Consider the following 23,944-nt stretch of genomic DNA (forward strand, 5'->3'; position numbering starts at 1 on the left):
TAAGTATTTCCTTTACAAACTATTACAATTGTAACCATAGTTTACACCATAATACAATAACTACTGTTATTGTTACTAATATAAATCTGTAACTTGGTATTTGACACCACTATCATCAAAAAAGAAACTGAAATGACAAAGATTCTGAAAGCTTCTTACAGTGTTTGAAGGGGGTCACATATTAAAGGGACAGTTCAACCAAAAAAGATTCTGTCATTTACTCAACCTTGTTACAAATCTGTATGACTTTCTTCTGTGAAACACAAATGATGTTAGACAAAATATTAGGGACTGGCAGTCACAGTCACCATTAACTTATATATATATATATATAAGTTATCCTTTTAATCCATTATGGTTTTATGTAACTGTGGTAAGGATAGTACTTTGGCTAGAAGTACGGTTGCCATGGTACTTTTAATGAGGGTTGTTTTAAAGAGCAGGACAGTAAAGGTGCAGCAGAAAGTCAAACACCCTCAGAGCGAACGTCACGCCTCTCCTCTAATTTCAACCATATCTGGGTCCTCCACACCAACACTCACACGCTGCACGTTCATGCACACATGAAAACACAAATAAAATCCAATAACGTTGACAAAATGACACAAATTGAAAGGCAACATAGAAACAAATAAATGACTTATGGGCAAAATGTTATCCAAGATGTGCATAGATACAAAATACATTTTGACAGCTCTATGTTCTCCCTCAGAGCCTCCAAATGCATGACGTGAAGCATGTGTACTTGAGTCATAGACATCACATTAATGCCATCTAGCGGTTAAAGATTGTGAATTTGAGCGCGTTCAGCTCGAGTCAGCCGTCGACTTTAGTACAAACAGAGAAACATAAGAAATCACAATTATAAAGCCACTTAGAGAGCAATGTAAAAACATGTAGCTTATCGGTCCTCTACTAAACCAGAACTTCAATTGTAATAATAATAATAATTATTATTATAAAATAAAATCATTTGTACAAAATAACTAAATACATAAAAAAGAACAATTATTGTAGGACACAAATAAATGTGAGATGAATAATGAAAATAATACAAGAATGTAATAAAAAAGAAAATATTCTGTCAATTTTGGTAACACTTTACAACAAGGTTGCATTTGTTAACATTAGTTAACTAAATAGTTTACATGAACTAAAAATTAACAGATTTTTTAAATCTTGGTTAATGTTAATTTTAACACATAATAATACTTTTTATTTTAAAGTTGTAAATGTTAACATAAGTTAATGAATTACGAACTAAAAATTGCCATTTTTTTTAAATATTAATTAAAATTAAGGTTAAGGTTAATAAATGCTTTAAAAATATACTGTTCATTGTTAGTTCATGATACCTAATGCATTTACTGCATTTAAAAAAATGTAACCTTATTGTTCAGTGACCCTATTACTAATTTCCATCAAAAATTATTGAGCGAATATTGTTGTTTGTTTCGGTCTTTAAGTGGTGCTTTTATAATTCTGTATTCTGGAAAAAAAAAACTCACTTCTTACAAATCAAGTACAGTAAATGTCCATGTACAGTGTTTTTTTTTTTTTTTTTTGTGCCTTTTCAAATAATTTACATCCTTGAATTTATACATATACACATTTAAAAAAAAAAAAAAATGTTTTTCCTTTCAACAAATTACACATTCATTATTTTTAATTCACATCCACATTCCTTGGAGCGAAAGCCTGCCAACAATGCACCAATAACAAAGAAGAATTAACAGTACAAAAATATATAACAAACAAACGTTAAAGTTTAATATCAATATGAATCAAAGGTTTATGGAGATACTCGGAAAATTGCAAATATATAACCTGTTATTAAGTATTTACTATGCTGACAATTTTCTACTCCTGCTGTTAATGGCATAATCCCATTAAACAGTCCACATATTTTATTACAGACATTAAAATGTTTTTTTCTTTTTTCCTTTCATTAAATTACTCATTTGTGATTTTTTATGGCAACATACACTTTCTCAGAAAGCCATGCATTTGTCATTTTAAATATTCAGTACTTTGCACTTTCTATTCTCTCAGCAACAACTACAACTGTCAGTTCTCTTGGATAAGTTTGCTTGAACATTGGACATGTAGTTTGGACAAAAACTCCACACTGTATGACGCAAATTTATTTCAGCTCAGTCTAAATACCACAACATTTGTTTTAATTAATGTTGGACAGTTCTGCAGTACTAACCTTCTATTGTTCAAGCCTTGTTCTTGGATTTTTGTCTAACAACTTTTGACTTCCAGAGATTACTATGCTGACAATGTTCCACTCATGCTGTTAATGGAATAAATACTTCCAGTAAACAGTCCACATATTTTATTACAGACATTACAAAATCAAACACTTGCTAGCTCTCTATCACAGAACATGAAAATGCTGTGGGGGAAGAAAAAACTCCAAAAGCTGCATGGCTAAACAAATCACAAGCCTAAACAGTTCCAACTGTACTTGACATGTACAAATGTATTCAAACTTCCCCCCTTTGACACCAAGAGGAGAGCAGACACACACTGTTCTAGATTTTACTCAGTGCTTACAAATGAAGGAACAATATCCGTGCTCCATGGGTCAAGAAATGCCTGATGTTACATCATGTTGAGGCAGAGGCAGGACCAGTTTATGTTGTGCTAACAGAGAGGAACGGATACATTTACGAAGACGTCTGACTGTCAGTGTTGACTGCCTCTGCCTGAGGCTGCTTCTCTGGAACATTTGTCTCTGTTTCCGTGTCTCTTTGCTGCTCTGCCAACATGTCGGTCAACTTCATGTTCAGCAAAGGGTCCCGGGACTCTGTCGCCACCTGCTGGTCATCAGGAAACACGACAAATTAAACAACCTACTCAGAAAAAGTGACAAACCTCCACTGAGAGAAAGAATTAATCCAAGGAATTATTCAGCTATCTAAGGACTCATACTCACCACAGGTCCTCCTCTCTTCCTTAAATAAATACCCTCTGCTAGGAGCACTTTGGCTGTCTCTTCAAACAGCATCTCGGGTTTTATGTCCCCTCGGCTTTCTAATTCACTGTACTTCATCACAAACCTGCACAAAGACACACCTGTACAGTTAAATAAAATTAAAAAAAATAACTATCATAATCACCTTTTCTTATTTTGCTGAAGGGGCAGCACATCAAATCTTACTTCTGGCATGGTGATACAAAGTTGGGCTTGAGGAGCTCAAAAGCTCTGGGTCCACTGCCATACACTTCAAAGAACTTCCTAAAATCAGAGGAAAAAATGTTTGCCATTACTGCACAGGTTATAGTATACTTGCATTAGGTTGTTCAATAAAATAGTAATAATAAACATATATAATGCCTTTCCTAAGCTCCAGTGTTCCCACCCCTTTTGACCAATGAATTGAGACTTCAACATTAACAAAAAAACAAACAAAAAACATTATGGATTTTACGGGATTTTTTGGACTCACGCTCGTATTTCATCCTCTTTGTAGAGTATTTCAGGTACAGAGTCTGCAGCATGTCTCTTTACTTGTCTCACAGGTTTCTCATAGAGGGGCTCTCTCTTAGGAGGAAAAGCAGCATACACATCAAACCAGATGGGCTTTTCCCTCTGCTTGATGACTCCAGCACGCATTAAATCTCGAACCCTTCAAAACAGTCGACCAATCATTTTATCAATCAATCAATTAAAAACATGAGCAGCGTGAACCAAGTTTTAATGCTACAAATAACTTGACAAGTAGCAAAAAAAGTAATCTATGAAAAAAATTATAAACACTTCCTTCAGTTAAATGACGACAAGACAAAGGTCAGTTAGAAATTCCAAGGGTTCACAAAACAAGGTGAAGAGCCACATTGAAGTCCAGACTGAAAACACTGTTTAACTGTGCATTTACTGACTGAACACTGTGCTGCACTTACTGATTGCACTGCATTTTTTTTTAAAATGGTTTTTACTTTAATTCTCATTTCTTGTTAATTGGTTTTTAGAATTTATTTTGTCTTGTATTTTATGTAAAGCACTTTGAATTGGCATTGTGTATGAAATGTGCTTCATACACCGGCCAAAAGATTGGAATAATGTACAGATTTTGCTCTTATGGAAAGAAATTAGTACTTTTATTCACCAACGTGGCATTTAACTGATCACAATATATAGTCAGGACATTAATAATGTGAAAAATTACTATTACAATTTGAAAAAAAATTTCAGAACTTCTTAAACTACTTCAAAGTGTTCTAATTAAAAATCCTCCCCATGCAGCAATGACAGCTTTGCAGATCCTTGGCATTCTAACTGTCAGTTTGTCCAGAAACTCAGGAGACATTTCACCCCACGCTTCCTGTAGCACTTGCTATAGATGTGGCTGTCTTGTCGGGCACTTCTCACACACCTTACAGTCTAGCTGATCCCACAAAAGCTCAATGGGGTTAAGATCCATAACACTCTTTTCCAATTATCTGTTGTCCAATGTCTGTTTCTTTGCCCACTCATCCTTTCTATTTTATTTCTGTTTCAAAAGTGGCTTTTTCTTTGCAATTCTTCCCATAAGGCCTGCACCCCAGAGTCTTCTCTTTACTGTTGTACATGAAACTGGTGTTGAGCGGGTAGAATTCAATGAAGCTGTCAGCTGAGGACATGCGAGGCATCTATTTCTCAAACTAGAGACTCTGATGTACTTATCCTCTTGTTTAGTTGTTCATCTGGCCTTCCAAATCTCTTTCTGTCCTTGTCAGAGTCAGTTGTCCTTTGTCTTTGAAGACTGTAGTGTACACCATTGTTTGAAATCTTCAGTTTTTTGGCTATTTCAAGCATTGTATAACCTTCATTCCTCAAAACAATGATTAACTGATGAGTTTCTAGAGAAAACTGTTTCTTTTTTTGCCATTTTTGACCTAATATTGACCTTAAGACATGCCAGTCTATTGCATACTGTGGCAACTCAAAAACAAACACAAAGACAATTTTAAGCTTAATTTAACGAACCAAATAGCTTTCAACTGTGTTTGATATAATGGCAAGTGATTTTCTAATACCAAATTAGCAATTTAGCATGATTACTCAAGGATAAGGTGTTGGAGTGATGGCTGCTGGTAATGGGGCCTGTCTAGATTTGATCAAAATGACTTTGATCAGTAATGTCCTGACTATACTTTATGATCCTTTGAATGCCACTTTGGTGAATTGAAGTACCAATTTCCTTCTGAAACAGCAAAATATGTATATTATTCCGAACTTTTGGCCACCAGTGTACATAAACTTGCCTATATTCAAAAAGCTTTACTGTAATGGTAATAGGCGTCATTTCTAAAGCATTATATAAAACTGTAGCTACACTTTACACAATAAAGGTAACCGTTTTAATGTTTTCAGATTAAAGAAGCGTTGTTGGTCTAGTTAAAAGGGACACACTGTCATGTAGATTTTCAAATTAAATTATGCATTTTTAAATAAACAGACCTCTACTTTAAACACCGACAGATTTAAAACAAACCAATTTATTTCTTTAACCTTGAAGTGATCCCCTTTGCATCATGAATCGCGTGCTGTCACAAACGCTTACCGTGTATAAACAGTCCCAAATTTCTCAAGTCGACTTCCAGCCATAATAGCTCAATGTGATCATACAAATATAATTAGATCTTAATAAATGTTATTTAAAGAGCTGATATCGTGACAGTGGTGATAAAATGCTCCCTGCTGCAGCACGAGTCCACTATTTCCGGTGTAACTACGGGTGCTCATCAAAGACAAACTACGATCAAACAGGACGCTAAGCAAATAATATTAATAATAAATACAGGACTACAACATTTTGCTTATCACAGTCAGTTTATTATGAAACACAATGCTTATCCAAATAAATGTTTAAATTAATATTTACATTTAAATTAATATTGAAAAAGTAGGAGACATGAACAAGTTTAACATAATGTATTCAACATTGTAAATCGGAAGCAGCCAAATGAATAAGAATTGAAGCTGCTAACACAAAGGTTTTGGTTTGATATCAGCCAGGTAGTGGTGAACTAAATTATTACTATTCCCTTGAGCATGGCACTTAAAGGGATAGTTCACCCAAAAATGATAGTTCACCAAAAAATTAACTCATCATTTACTCACCCTCATAATGCCATCCCAGATCTGTATGCATTTCTTTCTTCAGCAGAACACAAACAAAGATTTTAGGAGAATATCTAAGTAGGTCCATACAATGCAAGTAAATGGTGATCAGACCTTTGTAACTCCAAAAATCACATAAAGGAAACATAGAGGTAATTCATAAGACTCCAGTGGTTAAATACGTCTTCAGAAGCGATATGATAGGTGTGGGTGAGAAACAAATAATAATAATAACTTTTTTTTTTTACTCTAAATCTCCACTTCCACTTTCACTTTTACATCTGAAAGTCACACGTGGTCCCTGTTTAGTTTCACTTTCACATCTGAAAGTTAAAGTTAAAGTGGAGATTTAGAGGGGAAAAAATGACTTAAATCTTCTGTTCTGTTTCACACCCACACCTATTAAATTGCTTCTGAAGAAATGGATTTAAACACTGGAGTTATTTAGATTACTTTTTGTTTCCTTTATGTGATTTTTGCAGCTACAAAGGTCTGATCACCATTCACTTGCATTGTACAGAGCTGAGATATTCTTCTAAAAATCTTAATTTATGTTCTACTGAAGAAAGAAAGTCATACACATCTGGAATGGCATGAGGGTGAGTAAATGATAGAATTTTCATTTTTGGGTGAACTATACCTTTTATTCCCTGCAATTACTGTGCTGCCAAAATGAAATGTGTACAGTATAGCAAAGTGCTTAAAATAATTGTCCAGTTATATGTTCAACAAAACACATTTAGTTGTATTAATCTTAATTAAAATATTACTTGCATGTCTTAATTGTAGAATATTGAATAACTTACTGTAACATCAAGTTAAAAGAATCAAAGCACAAAAATGAAAAAGCAAGAAAAAACATACAAAGTTTTTAATCAAAACTGTACTATCTAAAATGTATTCTGATGACTAGACTGTGTTCTTCAGTAAATATTGCTGTGACTTCATTGTGTAATTAGTTATCTGTTAACATGCTGTATTGTGTTTTACTGATGTGAACTGGTGTGTCCCTGTTTACAAGTGTATCTGAGGTTTAGTTATGAGAGGTTTCCCTGATTCTGCCAATATTACTGGCTAGTTTTTTGAAAAAAGAAAATCAAATAACTGAAAGAACTACAATTTCTATTTACTCTCCTCTCCATCACCTTTTTTGCTGTTTTTATTGTGTACATATTGTTTGGATAGTAAAAAGGTGAAGGATGAACTCCAGCACTACGATCTAAAGATGTCCTCGTGGTACCGCTTCTCATTCTGTGTACAAAAAATAATGACGAAATAAAATTAATGACCATAGAAATCAATTCAATTCAGCCTTTCAGAACCAAACTGAAGTAGCAATGAAATGTGACAACATGTTTTATGTTCACCTTGAGCCTTGCCAGATATTCTTCAGCCTGAGTAAAAGTGATGCCCAGCCGGCTGACCAGGATTTCCTGAATGGTGGCAGCCACATCACGAGCCATGTTTATTCCCCCACAGATGTACAGATGACCTGGACTCTGGTGCAGGACCTCATAGACCTTGTAATTTAATTGCTCTCGCAAGATATCCTGAACATATACCTGTACCAGGTTAAAAAAGTAAATATTAGTCTGAAGACCCCCCCAGCTAATGTCAATTTAAATGTATAGCATAGAATGGTGGGTCACATTTTTTTCTTACTGTAAGAAGTAATGAATTTTCTTTATTAGTTATGAACATCAGCAAGGAGACATAACTAGATTAATCTTTCAGAAATAAATAACTGGAAAGAAAATTGTGGGTTTAACTTGATTTATTTGTGGACATTGGTTCCACACAATGAAAATTAGTTTCATTAATATGAAATTAAAATATAGGCTCTACTTATAAACTTTGTGTAGCGAAAAATTAATTAAACTGAGTTATCCTAACTTTAATTTTATCAGTCCAAATAACTCTTTTGAACCTTGCAATATGCTGCCAGCAGCCATACCACCCTGTAGCTCAAGACTATTTGCCTACTGAAGCTATTAGGGAGTCCAGCAGGGGGTGCTCACCCTGTGGACTGTGTAGGTCCTAATGTCCCAGTATAGTGATGGGGACACTATACTGTAAAATGCACTGTCCTTTGGATAAGATGTTAAACTGAGGTCCTGACTCTCTGTGGTCATTAAATATCCAAGGACACTTCTCAAAAAGAGTAGGGGTGTAACCCTGGTGTCCTGGTCAAATCCCCCCATTGGCCCTTATCAATCATGGCTTCATAATAATCCCCATCCATTAATTGGCTCTGTCATTCCACTCTCGCCTCTCCTCCCAGGGTTGGGGAGTAACGGAATACATGTAATGGGATTATGTATTTAAAATACAAAATATAAGTAACTGTATTCCACTACAGTTACTATTTAAATAATTGGTAATTAGAGTACAGTTACATACAAAAAGTATTTTGATTACTGAAGAGATTACTTTGCATTTTATTGTCATTTGTTTCATTTAATTAATTACATTTAGTTTCTTCAGATGGAAAACATTTATATATAAATGATGCGATCCAAAGTGCATTTGAACAGCGGTGAAACACTTTCTTATGATGTGTTGCATTCATACGAGCAGACAGAGAAGTAAGTTTGAAGTAAGTTTGGAGCAGAAGAAAGAGAAATAAACCTTGAGTAAATTGTCAGCTTTATGCTAAGCTAAAATGCTATTTCTAGCCATTTTACATGCACGTTACCAGGCACGATCATGTTTTTTTTTTTTTATCAAGAAAATTCACGTTGGATCATAATTTCATTTTTCTAGTAAGACCTTTGATATTAGTGCAAAGAAATTTTGTATTATTTTCCTGTAACAAATATCTAAAAATCTAAAGATCAGTTTGATTTATCTTGTTTTAGAAACAACACTACATAAGATATTTAGGTTTTTCAGAGAATGTATTTTTAACATGTGTATTTTGTCTTACTGTACTAACAGAGCTTTTATAGTCAAAACAAGTGAAAAAATCTACCAGTGCTGAAGAAGTAATCCAAAGTATTTAGAATACGTTACTGACCTTGAGAAATCTAACAGAATATGTTACAAATTACATTTTATAGCATGTATTCTGTAATCTGTAGTGGAATACATTTCAAAAGTAACCCTCCCAACCCTGTCTCTACCAATAGCTGGTGTGAGGTGAGCGTACTGGTGCACTATGGCTGCTGTCACACCATCCAGGTGGATGCTGCACACTGGTGGTGGTTGAGGAGAGTGCCCTGTTCACTGTGTAAAGCACTTTGAGTGTAGTGTCAGAAAAGTATTATATAAATGTAACATTCATTCATAGCTAGCAACAATACACATTAGTATATTTTATATATACTATATTTTTGTACGGTATCACAAGTATGGTGCTGCTGAGGGTTTATAGATCCCCAGTCAATCATTATACTAATGATCCCTCAGTATTTGCATTAACAAAATGAAAGACCCAACATAATAGTTTGACGAGTACAGTTTTCTGTCCTGTGTAGACATATTTCCTATTTCAACAGGATAATTGGGTGGGACATATCAAAAAACATGACCCTTTTTTTTTAAATAGCCAGTAGGCTTTTGTTATTTCACAGCCATGAATCATAATTTGTGACTTGCTAGCCGGTTGCAGGTGGTATTAATGGGAGGGACATTCTCATACTACAGAGCATTTGACTGGGCAAAAATGTGTTTTGTGCAGGATCAGTCATCAATATTTTTGCTCCATTTTCCCAGAAAAGAGAGATTGTACATTTTAAATGTGTATATCAGCATTTAGATGGCTTCAAAGCTAATACACATGGACTAAAAGCCACAAAACTTACATTTTTATTTCAATAGCCCTTTAAAATTATCGAGATAAATGTTGACACTTGGATAAAAATGGTTGTATATTATGGTACTGTGTATATATAACTACCAATACATAAAACTGATTTTGAACAAAAAGGTTAGTATTATTAGGTATAGTACTATCAAGTGAAGGCTTTACCTTGGGTTGACCAGCCTGCCTAGAGTAAGCTGTTGTGATACTGTTCAGAGTGCCATTATCTCTCATGTCCAGAGCCTCTTCTCTGTAAAGATGATCAGTATCTGAATCTCGACACCCGAACACAAGTGTTATAGGGTTCCCTTTCAGACCTAGGATAAATAACACAACTTAAGGGCCTACAACTTGAGGCAAGCCAATTTCAACTGGAATGCTTCACTTCAAACCATTTGAATGTGATAAGGGATAAAGTTCAATACCTGTTTTTTTCATGTCATGGAATTGTTGTTGCCAGAAGCTGCGGAAAGGAGCAATACCGCTCCCAGCTCCCACAAGAATACAAGGAGCACTGGGGTCAGATGGGAGATGGAACCCATCAGAGCTGAAATTTTTCAAATGGAAAACATTAGCAAGTTCTGATATTGTCTCTGTATATTGTGTGTATTTTTCTTTGACTGATTTTGTGTTTTAAACTAGAAACTTTAGGGTAGCACTTCATTTTACAGTACTGTTCTTTTTTTTTTTAATTCTCCCCTTTTCTCCCCAATTTGGAATGCCCAATTCCCAATGCGCTCTAAGTCCTCGTGGTGGCGTAGTGACTCGCCTCAATCTGGGTGGCGGAGGACGAATCTCAGTTGCCTCCGCGTCTGAGACCGTCAATCCGCACATCTTATCACATGGCTTGTTGAGCGCGTTACTGCGGAAACCTAGCGCATGTGGAGGCGTCATGCTATTCTCCGTGGCATCCACGCACAACTCACCACGCGTCTCACGAGAGTGAGAACCACATTATAGCGACCACAAGGAGGTTACCCCATGTGACTCTACCCTCCATAGCAACCGGGCCGATTTGGTTGCTTAGGAGACCTGGCTGGAGTCACTCAGCATGCCCTAGATTCGAACTCGCAACTCCAGGGGTGGTAGTCAGCGTCAATACTCGCTGAGTTACCCAGGCCCCTTACAGTACTGTTCTATATTTATTTACTATATAAGTACAAAAACTACAGTAATTACTAGGTACTAACCCTAAACCTAACCGACCCTAACCTTAACCCATATTAAGTACATGTAGTTACCTAATATTACACAGTACTTTCTTGGGTGAGTACACTGTAAGTATACTGAAAGAAAAAAAAAGCAATTACTATAATTATTGTTTCGTACCTATGGATGAAGCAGGGCACCATATCTCCTTCTTTGATGGTATTGAGCCAGGTACTGCAGAGACCAAAATGTAGTGGACCCTTTCCCTCTAATGAGAGCAAAAAATATATAACATTGTTGGAAGTTCTTGGATGTCTATTAGGATGTTCAACTGTTCAGGTATCAATTAAGAAATTATCAGTGTCCTAGGGAAAATGTTCTACAAGACAATTAAACAGATTCCCTTCCTGCCGGGTCAGAAATTTTGGGGGGCTTTATACTACCAAAAATGCCCACAAAATTCAAAATGTAGAGGCAAAAAAGCCCTTGTAATGAATTTTTCTGTTTTTTATTTGTAAAATGTGATATAGATTAATATTCTATAGTCCTATTTATACATACTGTATTATGGCATAAATACGAGTTGATGTTTATTTAATTATTGGGGTAAGAGGTATTAAATTTTCAATTTTGAGAATTTGTATAATTTAATATTTTAATTGACAAATGTGGCATAAACGGATGAGACACAGTTAATATTTTAAATAGTTAGAAAAATAAAGCCCCTGAAATTCAGATCCAAGGGGCAAATATTGACCTTTAATGTACAGTACAACTTTATTTCTGACCCTGCTTCCCTGAGACAGCAACTGAGAATGAGATGTTTTACTACCAGCCATTGTGACTCAAGGTCTCATTATAGGTCTCATTATACAGACTCCAAGAGCTTCATGTTGAAAGGTGTAGTAAAATTAGTAATTCTCTAGTGGTGAGGAATCTGGTTTGAGGTTTTCCCATACCCTGAGTGTAATAGCTGATCACAGCCACAGTGAGGTGAAGCTCCTGAGGATGGAGTTCTGGAGAGGAGCTGATGGAGTAGAGCCGTGGCCTCAACAGAGGCAAATGGCTGAGAAGAAATGCTGCAGAAAGTTCCAGAGAGGGAAACTCCTCCAGCACTTCAAGGAAGGTGGGTTTGCGGAAGTCCTTCCATGTTGAATAGACCTGGAAGTCCTGGAGAGAGATGTTTTAGTATGTATTTAACATATATTACATTGATAACAGCATAATATATCTGCACAATGGAACTTTCCAAAATATTCTAGTCTGGGCACAGTCTTATAGTATTTTATTATCTGTGTGTAAAACCATTAACCGACAGTTGCTTTCTGAGATTTTTCTCTTTGAATTTTGTAATTTACTCAAAAACATTCTAAAGGATGTTATTTTAAAGACATTTAAAATCAAATACGCATTTCAGTTGCACTCTTATCACTTTCACTACGTTTCTTGAAAGGTTTAAGAAAGTCATCATCAATCAAAATTTAAAGGTGAAGTGTGTCATTTCTGCACTACTAGTGGCACGAAACGGAAAAATTGAGTATGTTTTCAAACAACCTTTGCCAGCACCCCTCGGACTCATCACGCCCTTTCGCACTCTCTGATTCCCTATGAACAAATAGGAAATACTACATAAATGGTGATAAACGTTTAACGTCGTAATAAATAACACCACTATTACATAAATACGCTAGACACAAAGCGTTTCAGAGGAATCGGCTCGTCCGATAACATCACCGGATTGAATGGCAGCTGGTGTGCGGGGAATCTAGCGCAAGAGGTAGGATAGATCTTGATAACTAGTAAGTGTAACGATAAATATTCCGAGCATCTTACGAATTTATCTGAAGCTCGACAGTAATGAGCTAACTTGTGTGGCAATACCAGAGTGTAGCTTACCTGTCGAGAAGCAACACAGCAAGAATCAAACCCCAAAAATTCCTTCAAAGTCCTCCACATTGTAAATGTTTACTCTGGTTTTACTCTATTCTCTGTCTCTTTGTCTTTTAGCAAGTCTTCGAATTTTGGCGAAGCTACGTTTAATTTCCTCTGTAACACGTCTGCCATGGACGTTCATATTCTTCCGGTTGAACAGTTTACTACAGGTAGCCACGCCCCAAACTCACGCTGTAGATTTTGACAGAAAGGGATGGGTGGTGCTGAGCGGGCTACTCAAAATATAAACATCAATGTTTTGATAGAGCCTGGGAGGCTCAGTGTTTACGCTTTTGGGGGCGGTAATCCCACGAATGGCTTACTTATAGGTGTCAATGAACAATAAACTGGGATATTAGAAAGTATTTTGATATCAAAAAAGTTACACACTTCACCTTTAATATAAACTGAAATGTGTGCTGGTTAATTTATGTTTAAGAATGAGTGTCTTACCGCAGCTAATGCTAGCAGGCGCTGTCGGTGGTCTTCCTGCTTTGCCATTTTTGACAGCTTGCGGAGGAAACTTTGTGATGGTGGGGTGGTGACATCTAGAAGGTATGTAAGAGCTTGGGCAAGAGGACATGGTGGTATTCGTTCATTTTTCTGCCACCTTTCACCATCTGCAGGACAGCATTACTAGGCATTATTACACTTTTAGGTGTAAAACGTCTATTGTTGTAATTGTGTGATTAGGTTATATGGTTTAATACCAGGGTAGGAATCACTGAGGAATTCCAGGCGAAGGCTCTGATTGATAGAAGGGGCATTAGAAACATGCCTGAGGATGCCAGCTACTAACTCAGGTGAGTTCCCAGGGAAAATCCCCACATGGTCTCCAGGGGCGAAGTTTAAGGGTTCTGTGTTCCCATCCATCTCCAGCTCCACCAATATTGTGGCACGACTAAAAGCAAAAGAGAGGGGGACATTTTTTTTTAAGGAACACAATTCTACAAAATGCTGTTTCTTTTATAAAATGTTTAATAAAGATTATATATTACATCTCAGTTGTAAGTTTGAAAAACCAACCTTGATTGTGGACTCTGTAGATTCTGTCTTTTCTTTAGCTTCATGGGAACCACAACTTTAGAATGAAGAGCTGACAAAGCTGTAAAATCAAGCTTAGTTTAGACAGTAATATCATAATCAATCTAAATAGTATCCTATTTGCTTGGTATCTAATGAACAAATATAGTTTTTATGGTCACATTTCTGAATTTGATTCCAATTTGAATGCAAATGCATTCCAACAATACTCTGTGCATAACAATTCAACTGCTGTACAAGATTTTTAAATATACTGTAATAAAAATGACAAAAGACTTAAAGATGAATGCATCATCAAGCTTCTGATGAAGCATTAATACATCATTACTAGCAGCAGTTTGATAAGAAAACAGGTCTTGATGTACCTGCGATTCGGTCAAATGTAGAAGTGTCATTCTGTACTCTGTGTTTGTCAGGATTCCAGGTGTCCACCATACGATCAGTTCCTGGAAGCTGTCCTTGAACTTTAAACTCCTTGCATGCATCCTACATATAAAATGCAAACAGCAAAAGTACTGAAAATTGATCTGGATATTTAACATTTATCACCAGTACAACACTAGCCATTATTAGTCAACAAACATTATTTTACAATGACCTCACCTCAAAGGCAGTGCAAGCCCAGGCTGAGAACGCCTCCTCCTGTCCATTCAGCTCATCTCCTTCACCTGTGGAGGACACACGAATGGCTCCCAGCATTGCAAGCTTTGCATCCACTGCATGAGCGAATGCACAGAAGTGGGGGTACATTCGAGAACCGAGACCAAATACACAGTATCTGTATGTGGGAAAGAATCAGCTATGGGTCCCCGCGTTTAAAAAAATATATTCTAAGCAAGAGTGGCAGCCCCTTAAAATACATTTAGAGTATTTAAAATACTGACCTGACTTGGTTTCTGAGGGTTTCTAGGCTGAGAAGCTGCTTCTTGAAACTCTGAGGAGAGGAGAAAAATCGTGTCACCAAACCAACTTGCCAACAGCTAGAATCACATTCTAGTTAGGTAAAATCTATTGTCGTTATTGTGCAAACATTAATGAGTTCTGGTGAAACACTTTCTCATTCTGCTGTTCTATAAATTGTGCAATAATTAAGATAATGGGTGTGAATAATGAAGTTATTTGTCCACACCGCTCCATTGCCTGGACAGTCTCCATCGCCAAAGGTGCTGGTGACAACCATAAGAAGGCGTTCCTTTTCAAGTTCACTGAAGTTGTATTCCTCCATGCAGACAACCTGTATGAAGAAATAAGGGGGTTGTAATCTCTATATTCATGATGTCTGACATAAAGTAGTCCTTTATCTCCCAAAGTATAATCTATTAATCAAATCTAGGTTGCATTTTCCCCCCTAACATTACATTTTTATCTCCACTGATGGTTAGGTTTAGGTTTGGGTATACAGTTTAAATAATATGCATTCATTTTTCCTGTATTGCATAAGTACAGATGAAAACAACTCTTTACAACTCACTTTTGGCAGACCTTCATGGGCATTTAATACAGAAAATGGAGCTCACATGTGCCTATACGCCCAACAACCCTTACTGCTTCCGCCACTGGGGGCAGTGTTTCAAATTTTGGTGAGCACAGACCGATTTTAGCTAAAGAAAAGTCAACCTACTACTTTCAATTTCACTGTGAGATCAGTATGATCACTTATATGTTTCTTTAACACTTTAATGTTTGAAAATAGATAGCCTACTTTGTTTGCAACATTTATAAATGTGTTTAGAGAATGCTATCAAAAATGAATGTAAGACATTATTTATACAATTATTTGTACAATGTTGAGATTCATAGAATTTGGGGTAATGATCCTTTTACCTTAGAGACGAAGGCACAGTTCATCATGGAGTTGAGTTTCTTAGCAAAGGTTTGTGATTTCCCCGTTTCTGTGGCGTAGAGTATGGTGCAACGCACCCTCTTGGCCAAGGCTGATTTAATGAGTGTTTGAGAGAAGAGCACAACACTAGAGGAGGGAAAAAACAACAATTTCAGCTAACTAAAGATTCACTGCTAACCTTTGTAACATTCATAACATTGTTGAAGTCAGATCTCTAGTGAGAAAACAGCACTGTGTTGAAATTAAATGGTGAGACTATACCTTATCAAGCCTTTGAAGCTAACTTTACAACTCCTCACTTTTCTTTTCTTGTCCTTCCACTTGTATGTCAACCATGGGTCAGGCTTTACATGGCAACAAACACAAGTTATAAGGGATTTACTCAGGCATATCCATCTACTCTATCACAAGAATATTCCAATAATGCAGCTTATTGCAGTCTAGATACTTTGCAGATATATTTTGGATGATACCTGGTAATAGAAGAATGGTGAAAGGATGTAGTTCAGCATTTCCTGGTGGAACACAGAGCAGAGAGAGCCAGACATTGGCGGCACCAGCCAAACCCAATCGGCTGGACAACCACCACGCAGACGCATTTCTGTCTCCATGTGCATTATGAAGGACTCAGATGCAGAATGGTGATCAGTGATGGTGACCTTTTTTTTCTATATGCCAGCAAGACAAGAGGTTAAAAACTGACAAATAAAGCCTAACAACAGGAGGCAAATCCCAGCTTGTACCTTCTACTGACTAATAGGGTCATTTTTGACTGATTTCCAGTAGTTTTTGGCATTGGAACCAGACTTTGTGAGAAAGTCAATTTTTTATATAGAATATTTAAATACTGATTAAAAAAAAAAAATATATATATATATATATATATATATATATATATATATATATATATTAATGTAAAATGGGTAAATTTTGGACCAAGGTTAAAAATTAAGTGCAGTTTCAATATTTTTATTATCAATTATTATTATTTTATTTTTCCACATTGTGACCTTTTACACTTGTTCGCTATGTAAATCTACTCTGTAGGGTGAACACTTTACCTGAAAACTATGCATCACTGCAACATTGATGGCTACCAGGGCCTGGTCCTTCCAAAGTGAGGACAGCTTTTTTGTCTCCAAGCCCATTCTACGGCCAACACGCTGCAAAACATAAGACAACAAAACAGAATATCAGTTTCAAAGAAACTCTTGCTTTATTGCAAAGTCTTTGGGCTAAAAGGCATGTAGCAGCACCTCAAGAATGTTGTAGCGCTTGGCATCACAGAAGTCCCTCACTCCAATTTCAGTGCCCACGTACCACCCATTGAAGGGACATGCTGTGAATTCAAGACCACCGATCTCTAGCAACATGTTGGACACCGCAGGCAATGCATACCATCGGAGGTTTAAATCCCTAAACCATTCATACCTGAAGAAATGCACAAAACCTCATCATTTCTGCATGCAACACTTCAAGAGCAGAAAATATGCTGCATTAGGATATACTGTATAATACTTTCTTTTTCATGTCCTCAAATGGCTTATCTTTACCCGTTTTTCTAGTACAAATTTGTAACATGTCCAGGTCTGCATGGTAGCACCTTTTTGGCTCCATCAATCAGCACTTCAGTCAATTCACAATGTACTTCAGAAAACTAATTAGGTAGCTTTGTAGAGTGAAGTGTTAGTATGAGATTGCTTTGAGAACATGACATTAGGCCACAGTTAAACTCATTTGTCATGTCTGGATGAAAAAATGAGGCAGAGACAGGTTCTCTTCAGTTCCAGTGGCTTTTCCACTCTAGCCTGATCTTGAAGTGCCATGAGGCGGTTGATTTAAAGGTCTTTTTAAAGCAAGCTTTTAAAGGGAAAGCCTTGAATAATGTTCTTTTCAAGAAGCAAGCAGATTTACTACACAACCAAGTGAATGCAAGCCATCTCGTATTTTTGAGCACCTCAATCAATAGCTCTGGTGGCATATGTAAACGACATTGCACACAAGATTACATGTATGTAACTGGATTGAATGTACTGTATGGCTTTGTGACTTTGTAATAGAACCTTGCACACATAGTGATTCAACCCAACAGTTTAGAGAGTTATTAATCAATCAGCAAATTTAATCTGTTGAGAGCATTTTTTCCCAGCCAACAAGAGTATGGGGCCCATGGCACTTACTGTGGGTGCTCAATGGGAACTTCCAAAATCAAATGTTGAGGAATTTCAAAAAGCTGAGGGTCCTCTCCATTAGCTTGTAGCACAAGTGGAAGCACATCAAAAAGACCATACTTTGGGGTCCACCCAAGCTGGATGCACATCTGTGTGAATTGGACAATAAATGATTAAAAATAAATGAATAAATAAATAATAAATATAAAATATAAAATGTAATTCCCTTACACATACATGTACATTTTAACCTAAAATCTTGATGTTGAATTAAAAAATGTGTCATGTGTCATTTTATGTCAAAAAAAAAAAAAAAAAAAAAAAACTGTGAAGTTTTTGGAAAAAAGAGTAATTATTGATTACACATACTCTTCAGAGTTATATAGAAAAGACACTCAAATTTACCTCTGTAAAGTCTACACTGGAAGGATCTCCTATTATTGTACCATCTGCCATTTTGTAGCCAGCGTACTTTAAGAGCTGATTGTTCCATACACGGAAATCATGTTGGCCATCAGTTCTTTGAGGGAACACAGTGATGGCAGACCTGTAAAAAAAAAACATGTTTATTGTGACAGCATCATCACATCAATTTGCAAAGACAATCAAGATTTCATAAGGTTAGTTAACGAAAAGCTAGAATAACATATTCTTGGCAATAACTCATTCTTGGTATACCTCAGGTTGCCCTCATTGGTGGCAAATTTAATATGACCACACAACATCTGAAACATATCCTCAGCAGTTCTGCATTCACGTGCATCAAAAAGCTGTACAGGACAACAAGACTTGATGTAAATATACCTATGCAATTCCACACAGACTCCCTTTATATGTTTCATTCTAGATAAGGTGAAACTACCTTCAAATTAGCCCACTGAATTCTGCCAATGCATCTTGGTGCGTTCCTCCATGCCTGCTTTGCTCCAAATTCCAGTTCCTTTGTGGAGAGTTTGTATGATCCAGTGGAATCTATCTCCTTTGCGACCTCCTCCAAACGAGCCAGGTGCTCCTCATTTTTTGGGCTGAGCAATAGACATTAATCAATCATATATTCTTTTCACCCCAAATAAAGTAAATGTTCATGATCTGATATATTAAGAAAGGAAAACACAATATAAGATCTCAAGATCTCTTCCTTTATATGATAATAAGTTCTTCCTACTTTTTAAAAGACTTGTAATATTGATTGATGAAATCAATAGCCTGCATGAGGATGTCATTGGAGGCTGGTTGGGTGGAGGAAGGGCATCTCATCAGAGATTCTGGCATCATAACAGAGCCCTCACAAACCTTAGACAAGCAAGTCTGGGTCTAAAATAAAAGAGAAAAAAGATAACTTATCCTACCATTAAATACAGGTAAAGTGGGACACTTAAACTTAATCATCTATCATTATGTGTTTGGGCTATTCTTACATTTTTAAAAATCACCATTAAAGGTATAGTTCACCCGAAAATGAAACTTCTCTCACCATTAACTCACTCATGCCATCCCAGATGTGTATGACTTTCTTTCTTCTGCTGAACACAAACAAAGATTTTTAAAACAATAGCTCAGCCCTATTGGTCCATTCAATGCAAGTGAAGCTCCAAAAAGGATATAAAGGCAGCATAAAAGTAATCCATATGACTCCAGTGGTTTAATCCATGTCTTCAGAAGTGATATGATAGGTGTGAGTGAGAAATGTACTATTAATTCTCCTCCCTGCCCAGTAGGTGGTGATATGCACAAAGAATGCAAATTACCAAAAAAAAAAAATAAATAAAAAAAAAAAGAAGAATGTGAAAGTGGAGATTTATGGCAAAACAATATTGATCTGTTTCTCATCCACACCTATCTTATCACTTCAGAAGACATGGATTAAACCACTGGAGTCGTATGGATTACTTTTATGCTGCCTTTATATCCTTTTTGGAGCTTCAAATTTCTGGTCACCATTCACTTGCATTGAATGGACCAATAGAGCTGAGATATTCTTCTTAAAATGTTTGTTTGTGTTTTGCAGAAGAAAGAAAGTCATACACATCTGGGATGGAATGAGAGTGATTAAATGATGAGAGAATTTTCATTTTTGGGTGAACAATCCTTTAAATTCATGCTAAATTATAATGGGATGATGCTGTTGTAGCAATCTGGATCATATTTTAAAAACAACACCAATTACAAATTATCGGAAAGTTTCCACTTTACCTACAGTATATTCACCCAACTTAACCTATATGCAATTGCCAGAAAAGTACATTTAATCTGACAACATGAATTCTATGTAAATGGTAATTGCAAACATTAGAATAGCAAGAAATATGGCTATACTAACCCCTAGATTTGCTCGCACTTGTCTCATTTAAGCGTGTATAGGTTATAGTGAAATATCTCTATAATAACTATGTAATATAGCCATAACTCACCTTGACAGCTCTGTGATGTAATGTGTCTTGATAGCACGAGCCATCCTCATAGTTCTTCACTTGCTTGGAAAATGGGCATTGATTCATCTTGATCTCCCATTGCTAAATATGCAAATAACATTTCAGAATGTTGCATTCGATTTATGATGTTGCATTTAATTTGAATTAACGTTTTGCTCACCGTATGCGGCTTAATCTGGTGGAGTATTAAGTTTTTGTCTTCTTTAGTGACCTGGTTTCCCATATCTTTCAGAAAAGTAAATTATTTCAATATTTTGAATTCCTTACAATCAAAAAAACCAATGTGGGAAACCACATACAACTTTGACTTTGGACTTGTCTAATGAAGCCAAATGGGTTAGTTTCACATTCATTTTCAAAAGGACTGCAAATTATTAACCCATAGAGAAATATTGTATGTAGATGTTGCAGTACTGATATTACTTTTTTACATTTCTTAATATACAGTATATATACACTACCGGTCAAAAGTTTTGAAACACTTACACATTCTTTATTATAAATTTTTTTCTTCACATTTTAGAATAATAGTAAAGTCATCAAAACTATGGAATAACATAAATGGAAGTATGGGAATTATGTTGTGACTAAACAAAATCCAAAATAAATCAAAACTGTGTTATATTTTAGCATCTTCAAAGTAGTCACCCTTTGCCTAGAATTTGCAAACATGTACTCTTGACATTTTCTCAACCAGCTTCTTGAGGTATCACCCTGGGATGCTTTTTAAACAGTATTGGAGTTCCCATCTATATGCTGGGCACTTATTGGCTGCTTTTCTTTATTATTTGGTCCAAGTCATCAATTTCAAAAACTTTATTTTTTTTTTTAATTAGATTTTTGTTCTATAATGAAATAAATTAATATGGTGGCACAATTATATTTTTGTCTACATAACTAATTACAAACATTTAAGCATCAGATCAAAAGATTTTTAAGATCATGAGAAACATTTCAGTCAAGTGTTTCAAATCTTTTGACCGGTAGTGTATATACTAAAAAATAAGCAAATAATAATAAATAAATAACAATTATTATTAACATTACACACTAAAATAAGGCTGTATTTGTTAACATTACTTAACTACAATAGTCACATGAACTAACAATGAACAATACTGTTTCGACATTTATTGGTTAATGTTAATTTCACAATTACCAATAATGTTTTTTTTTTTTTTTTTTTTTTTTTAATTAAAGGATGCATACAATATGTAAACATAAGTTAATGCATTATAAGCCAACATGAAATATCAAAGAACAATTGTATCCTTATAAATTACCATTAACCAAGATTTAAAAATAAATGTTTTAAAAATATTGGTCATTGTTAGTTCATGACACATACATTTACTAATGAAAACAAATAGAACCTTTTTGTAAATTTGTATTTATTTATTTTGTATATCTATATGATTTTTAAATACATGGGATGAATAGATAAAAATGAATGTTATAATGTAATATGCATTATATGAAAAAAAAAAGGTTTTTACCTTCACATCAGGTGTTAGGCAGTCCCTTCTCAGTCTGCAGTAGTGGATTTCCCAGTATAAGATGCTTTTATACTCAAACAGAGTGTCTGTGAGTAAGGGCAGGTCAAGAGTTTTTGGTCATGGTACAGGGAAGCAATTCAATTGCAATCTTATTGGCACTTATCAAATGTCACAATCTTGGGCCTCTGCTGGAATCGTCAGACTTCTCCATCATCTGTAAAACTTTTATAGATTGATGAATTCAGGGGGAACCACATACAACTTTGACTTTAGACTTGTCTAATGAAGCCAAATGGGTTAGTTTCACATTCATTTCCAAAAGGACTGCAAATTATTAACCCATAGAGAAATATTGTATGTAGATGGATGGATGCCTATTGAGTAATACTCTGTGTGTATGATGCATGTATTAATTAAATAATTAGTCTATTTTTATTGTACATATCTGTAATAAAAAAAATATCAAATACTAAACAAACCCTGAACCAATACACTAGTCTCAACCACTATACTAACTATTTATAAATTATAATTATGATTTAATTATATTATTTTATTATTTACTGTATAATTGTTTACTATTGTTATTATTATTATTGCTGTTAGTGAAATTATAATACCTAATATACCTAATGTAACAAAAAAGTAACATTAACTTGCAGATTTAGGGCCTCAACAGGAACTATGTGGGGTACCTTTCACCATTGGGCCAATAAATAATTAATAGCCATTAGCTATTGTATTCCAATTATACACATTTCCTGAAAACTATAGCTCTTTCCTAAAGCTATAAGACACATTTACTAAAAAAAAATATTTAACTAAACTTTAAACACTATAAATAAGACCTAGTTATTCAGGACCTGTTTGAAATTTGTCAGTTTTCTTTTCACACATGCTAGAATATACAGTATTTATATAACAATAGTATGTTGAAAATTTCCAATATATACTGTATGGAGGGTGCCTTAAAAAACCTGATTACAGTCATTTCAGGGTTATTGTATCATTAATATAGCAACAAGCAGTGTTGTAGTACTCGACTCCAGGACTTAACTACAACACTGGTAAGTATAGTGACAGTATAGTAACAAGGTTTTGTGTTTTGCAGAAATGTGTTTCCAGGAAATGTGTCTTAGCAATTGGGAAAAACTGTGAGCTCTTATATTACTCCACTAAACATAAGAGTTTCCTTATTTCCAGAATCCACGTGAGGAATAAAATTTATGATCTACCTTGTTTCATTTGATGCTGAAACATCAAACTTTTTCACAGAAACCTGTTTTGAATCCTCTGTCCTAGCTGAATCAACAGCATTTGTGGCATAATATTATACTACAAAATTTATTTTGACTCGTCCCTCCTTTTCTTAAAAAAAACAAAAAAAAAAAAAAACAAACAAACAAAAAAAAAGCATAAATCTAGGTTACAATGAGGCACTTACAATGGAAGTGAAAAAGGGCCAATTTTTGAATGTTAATAGCTAATACTCACTTTTTCTGAAGTATAGCCACAAGACATAAATAATATGTGTGTAAACATGATTTTAATGTGATAAAAATCACTTAATAAGCTTTTCTGTGTGAAGTTATAGACAATTTTAAAACCTCATTACCATGACTATGTAATATCAACAAACTCTAAAACCCTAAAACGACTGTAAAATGACAATTTGGAACACTTTACAGCTCAAATAATACATGAGTTTTAACAGAAGAATTAATGAAAGTGCTTTTATAAAATTATAAGCTTCAAATTTCTGTTTAAACCCTCCACAAATTGGCCACATTCACTTCCATTGAAACTTGTCATGTTGCCTGGTGCAAAAATCAAAACGCACTTTAAGATGCTTTCACAGAATGCATTTGCCAAGAAAAGTAAAAGTGATATATGTAAAAAAAATAAATAAATAAATAAATAAATAAAATAACATAAAATAAAATAAAATAAAATTGCATTT

The 23,944-nt window shown here is 35.2% G+C and overlaps 2 protein-coding genes across 3 annotated transcripts; both read right to left on the bottom strand.

Annotated features, from left to right (window-relative positions):
- Window positions 1-2,326: 2,326 nt before the first annotated feature.
- On the bottom strand, window positions 2,327-5,720 carry LOC127429766 (28S ribosomal protein S23, mitochondrial-like). 2 transcript variants are annotated; one of them, XM_051678923.1, is made up of 5 exons: window positions 5,556-5,720; window positions 3,459-3,638; window positions 3,170-3,247; window positions 2,945-3,068; window positions 2,327-2,825 (listed from the first exon to the last, which is right to left on the bottom strand). In XM_051678923.1, the coding sequence occupies exons 1-5, from the start codon at window positions 5,597-5,599 to the stop codon at window positions 2,676-2,678; spliced, it is 576 nt and encodes a 191-aa protein (XP_051534883.1). In that variant the 5' UTR covers window positions 5,600-5,720; the 3' UTR covers window positions 2,327-2,675. The 2 variants fall into 2 exon arrangements, with proteins under 2 accessions (XP_051534883.1, XP_051534882.1); XM_051678922.1 differs by having other exon boundaries at window positions 2,327-2,828; window positions 5,556-5,719.
- Window positions 5,721-5,818: 98 nt separating this feature from the next.
- LOC127429764 (nitric oxide synthase, inducible-like) lies at window positions 5,819-23,256 on the bottom strand. Its single transcript, XM_051678919.1, has 26 exons — window positions 21,985-23,256; window positions 20,649-20,713; window positions 20,468-20,569; window positions 19,222-19,370; window positions 18,919-19,081; window positions 18,735-18,826; window positions 18,462-18,603; window positions 18,066-18,205; window positions 17,142-17,316; window positions 16,947-17,048; window positions 16,359-16,553; window positions 16,147-16,229; window positions 15,867-16,011; window positions 15,172-15,276; window positions 14,927-14,976; window positions 14,646-14,820; window positions 14,408-14,528; window positions 14,025-14,103; window positions 13,709-13,899; window positions 13,452-13,618; window positions 12,026-12,236; window positions 11,247-11,334; window positions 10,343-10,464; window positions 10,086-10,234; window positions 7,483-7,677; window positions 5,819-7,366 (listed from the first exon to the last, which is right to left on the bottom strand). The coding sequence occupies exons 2-26, from the start codon at window positions 20,709-20,711 to the stop codon at window positions 7,328-7,330; spliced, it is 3,243 nt and encodes a 1,080-aa protein (XP_051534879.1). The 5' UTR covers window positions 20,712-20,713; window positions 21,985-23,256; the 3' UTR covers window positions 5,819-7,327.
- Between the last annotated feature and the right edge of the window lie 688 nt (window positions 23,257-23,944).

Source organism: Myxocyprinus asiaticus, chromosome 39 (genome assembly GCF_019703515.2).
Source record: "Myxocyprinus asiaticus isolate MX2 ecotype Aquarium Trade chromosome 39, UBuf_Myxa_2, whole genome shotgun sequence".
Taxonomy (NCBI): domain Eukaryota; kingdom Metazoa; phylum Chordata; class Actinopteri; order Cypriniformes; family Catostomidae; genus Myxocyprinus; species Myxocyprinus asiaticus.

Bases quoted from the DNA above. Each gene is read 5' to 3' on its own strand.
- LOC127429766 (XM_051678922.1), bottom strand. From the start codon at position 5,599: ATGGCTGGAAGTCGACTTGAGAAATTTGGGACTGTTTATACACG. The intron at 3,639-5,555 runs GTAAGCGTTTGT...ACTGTTTTGAAG, and splicing joins TTTGGGACTGTTTATACACG to GGTTCGAGATTTAATGCGTG. The intron at 3,069-3,169 runs GTAAGATTTGAT...GTCTTTGTGCAG, and splicing joins TTTGTATCACCATGCCAGAA to GTTTGTGATGAAGTACAGTG.
- LOC127429764 (XM_051678919.1), bottom strand. From the start codon at position 20,711: ATGGGAAACCAGGTCACTAAAGAAGACAAAAACTTAATACTCCACCAG. The intron at 18,206-18,461 runs GTAAATTTGAGT...CAATTCACACAG, and splicing joins CCAGTGTAGACTTTACAGAG to ATGTGCATCCAGCTTGGGTG. The intron at 10,465-11,246 runs GTACGAAACAAT...GAAAAATTTCAG, and splicing joins GTGCCCTGCTTCATCCATAG to CTCTGATGGGTTCCATCTCC.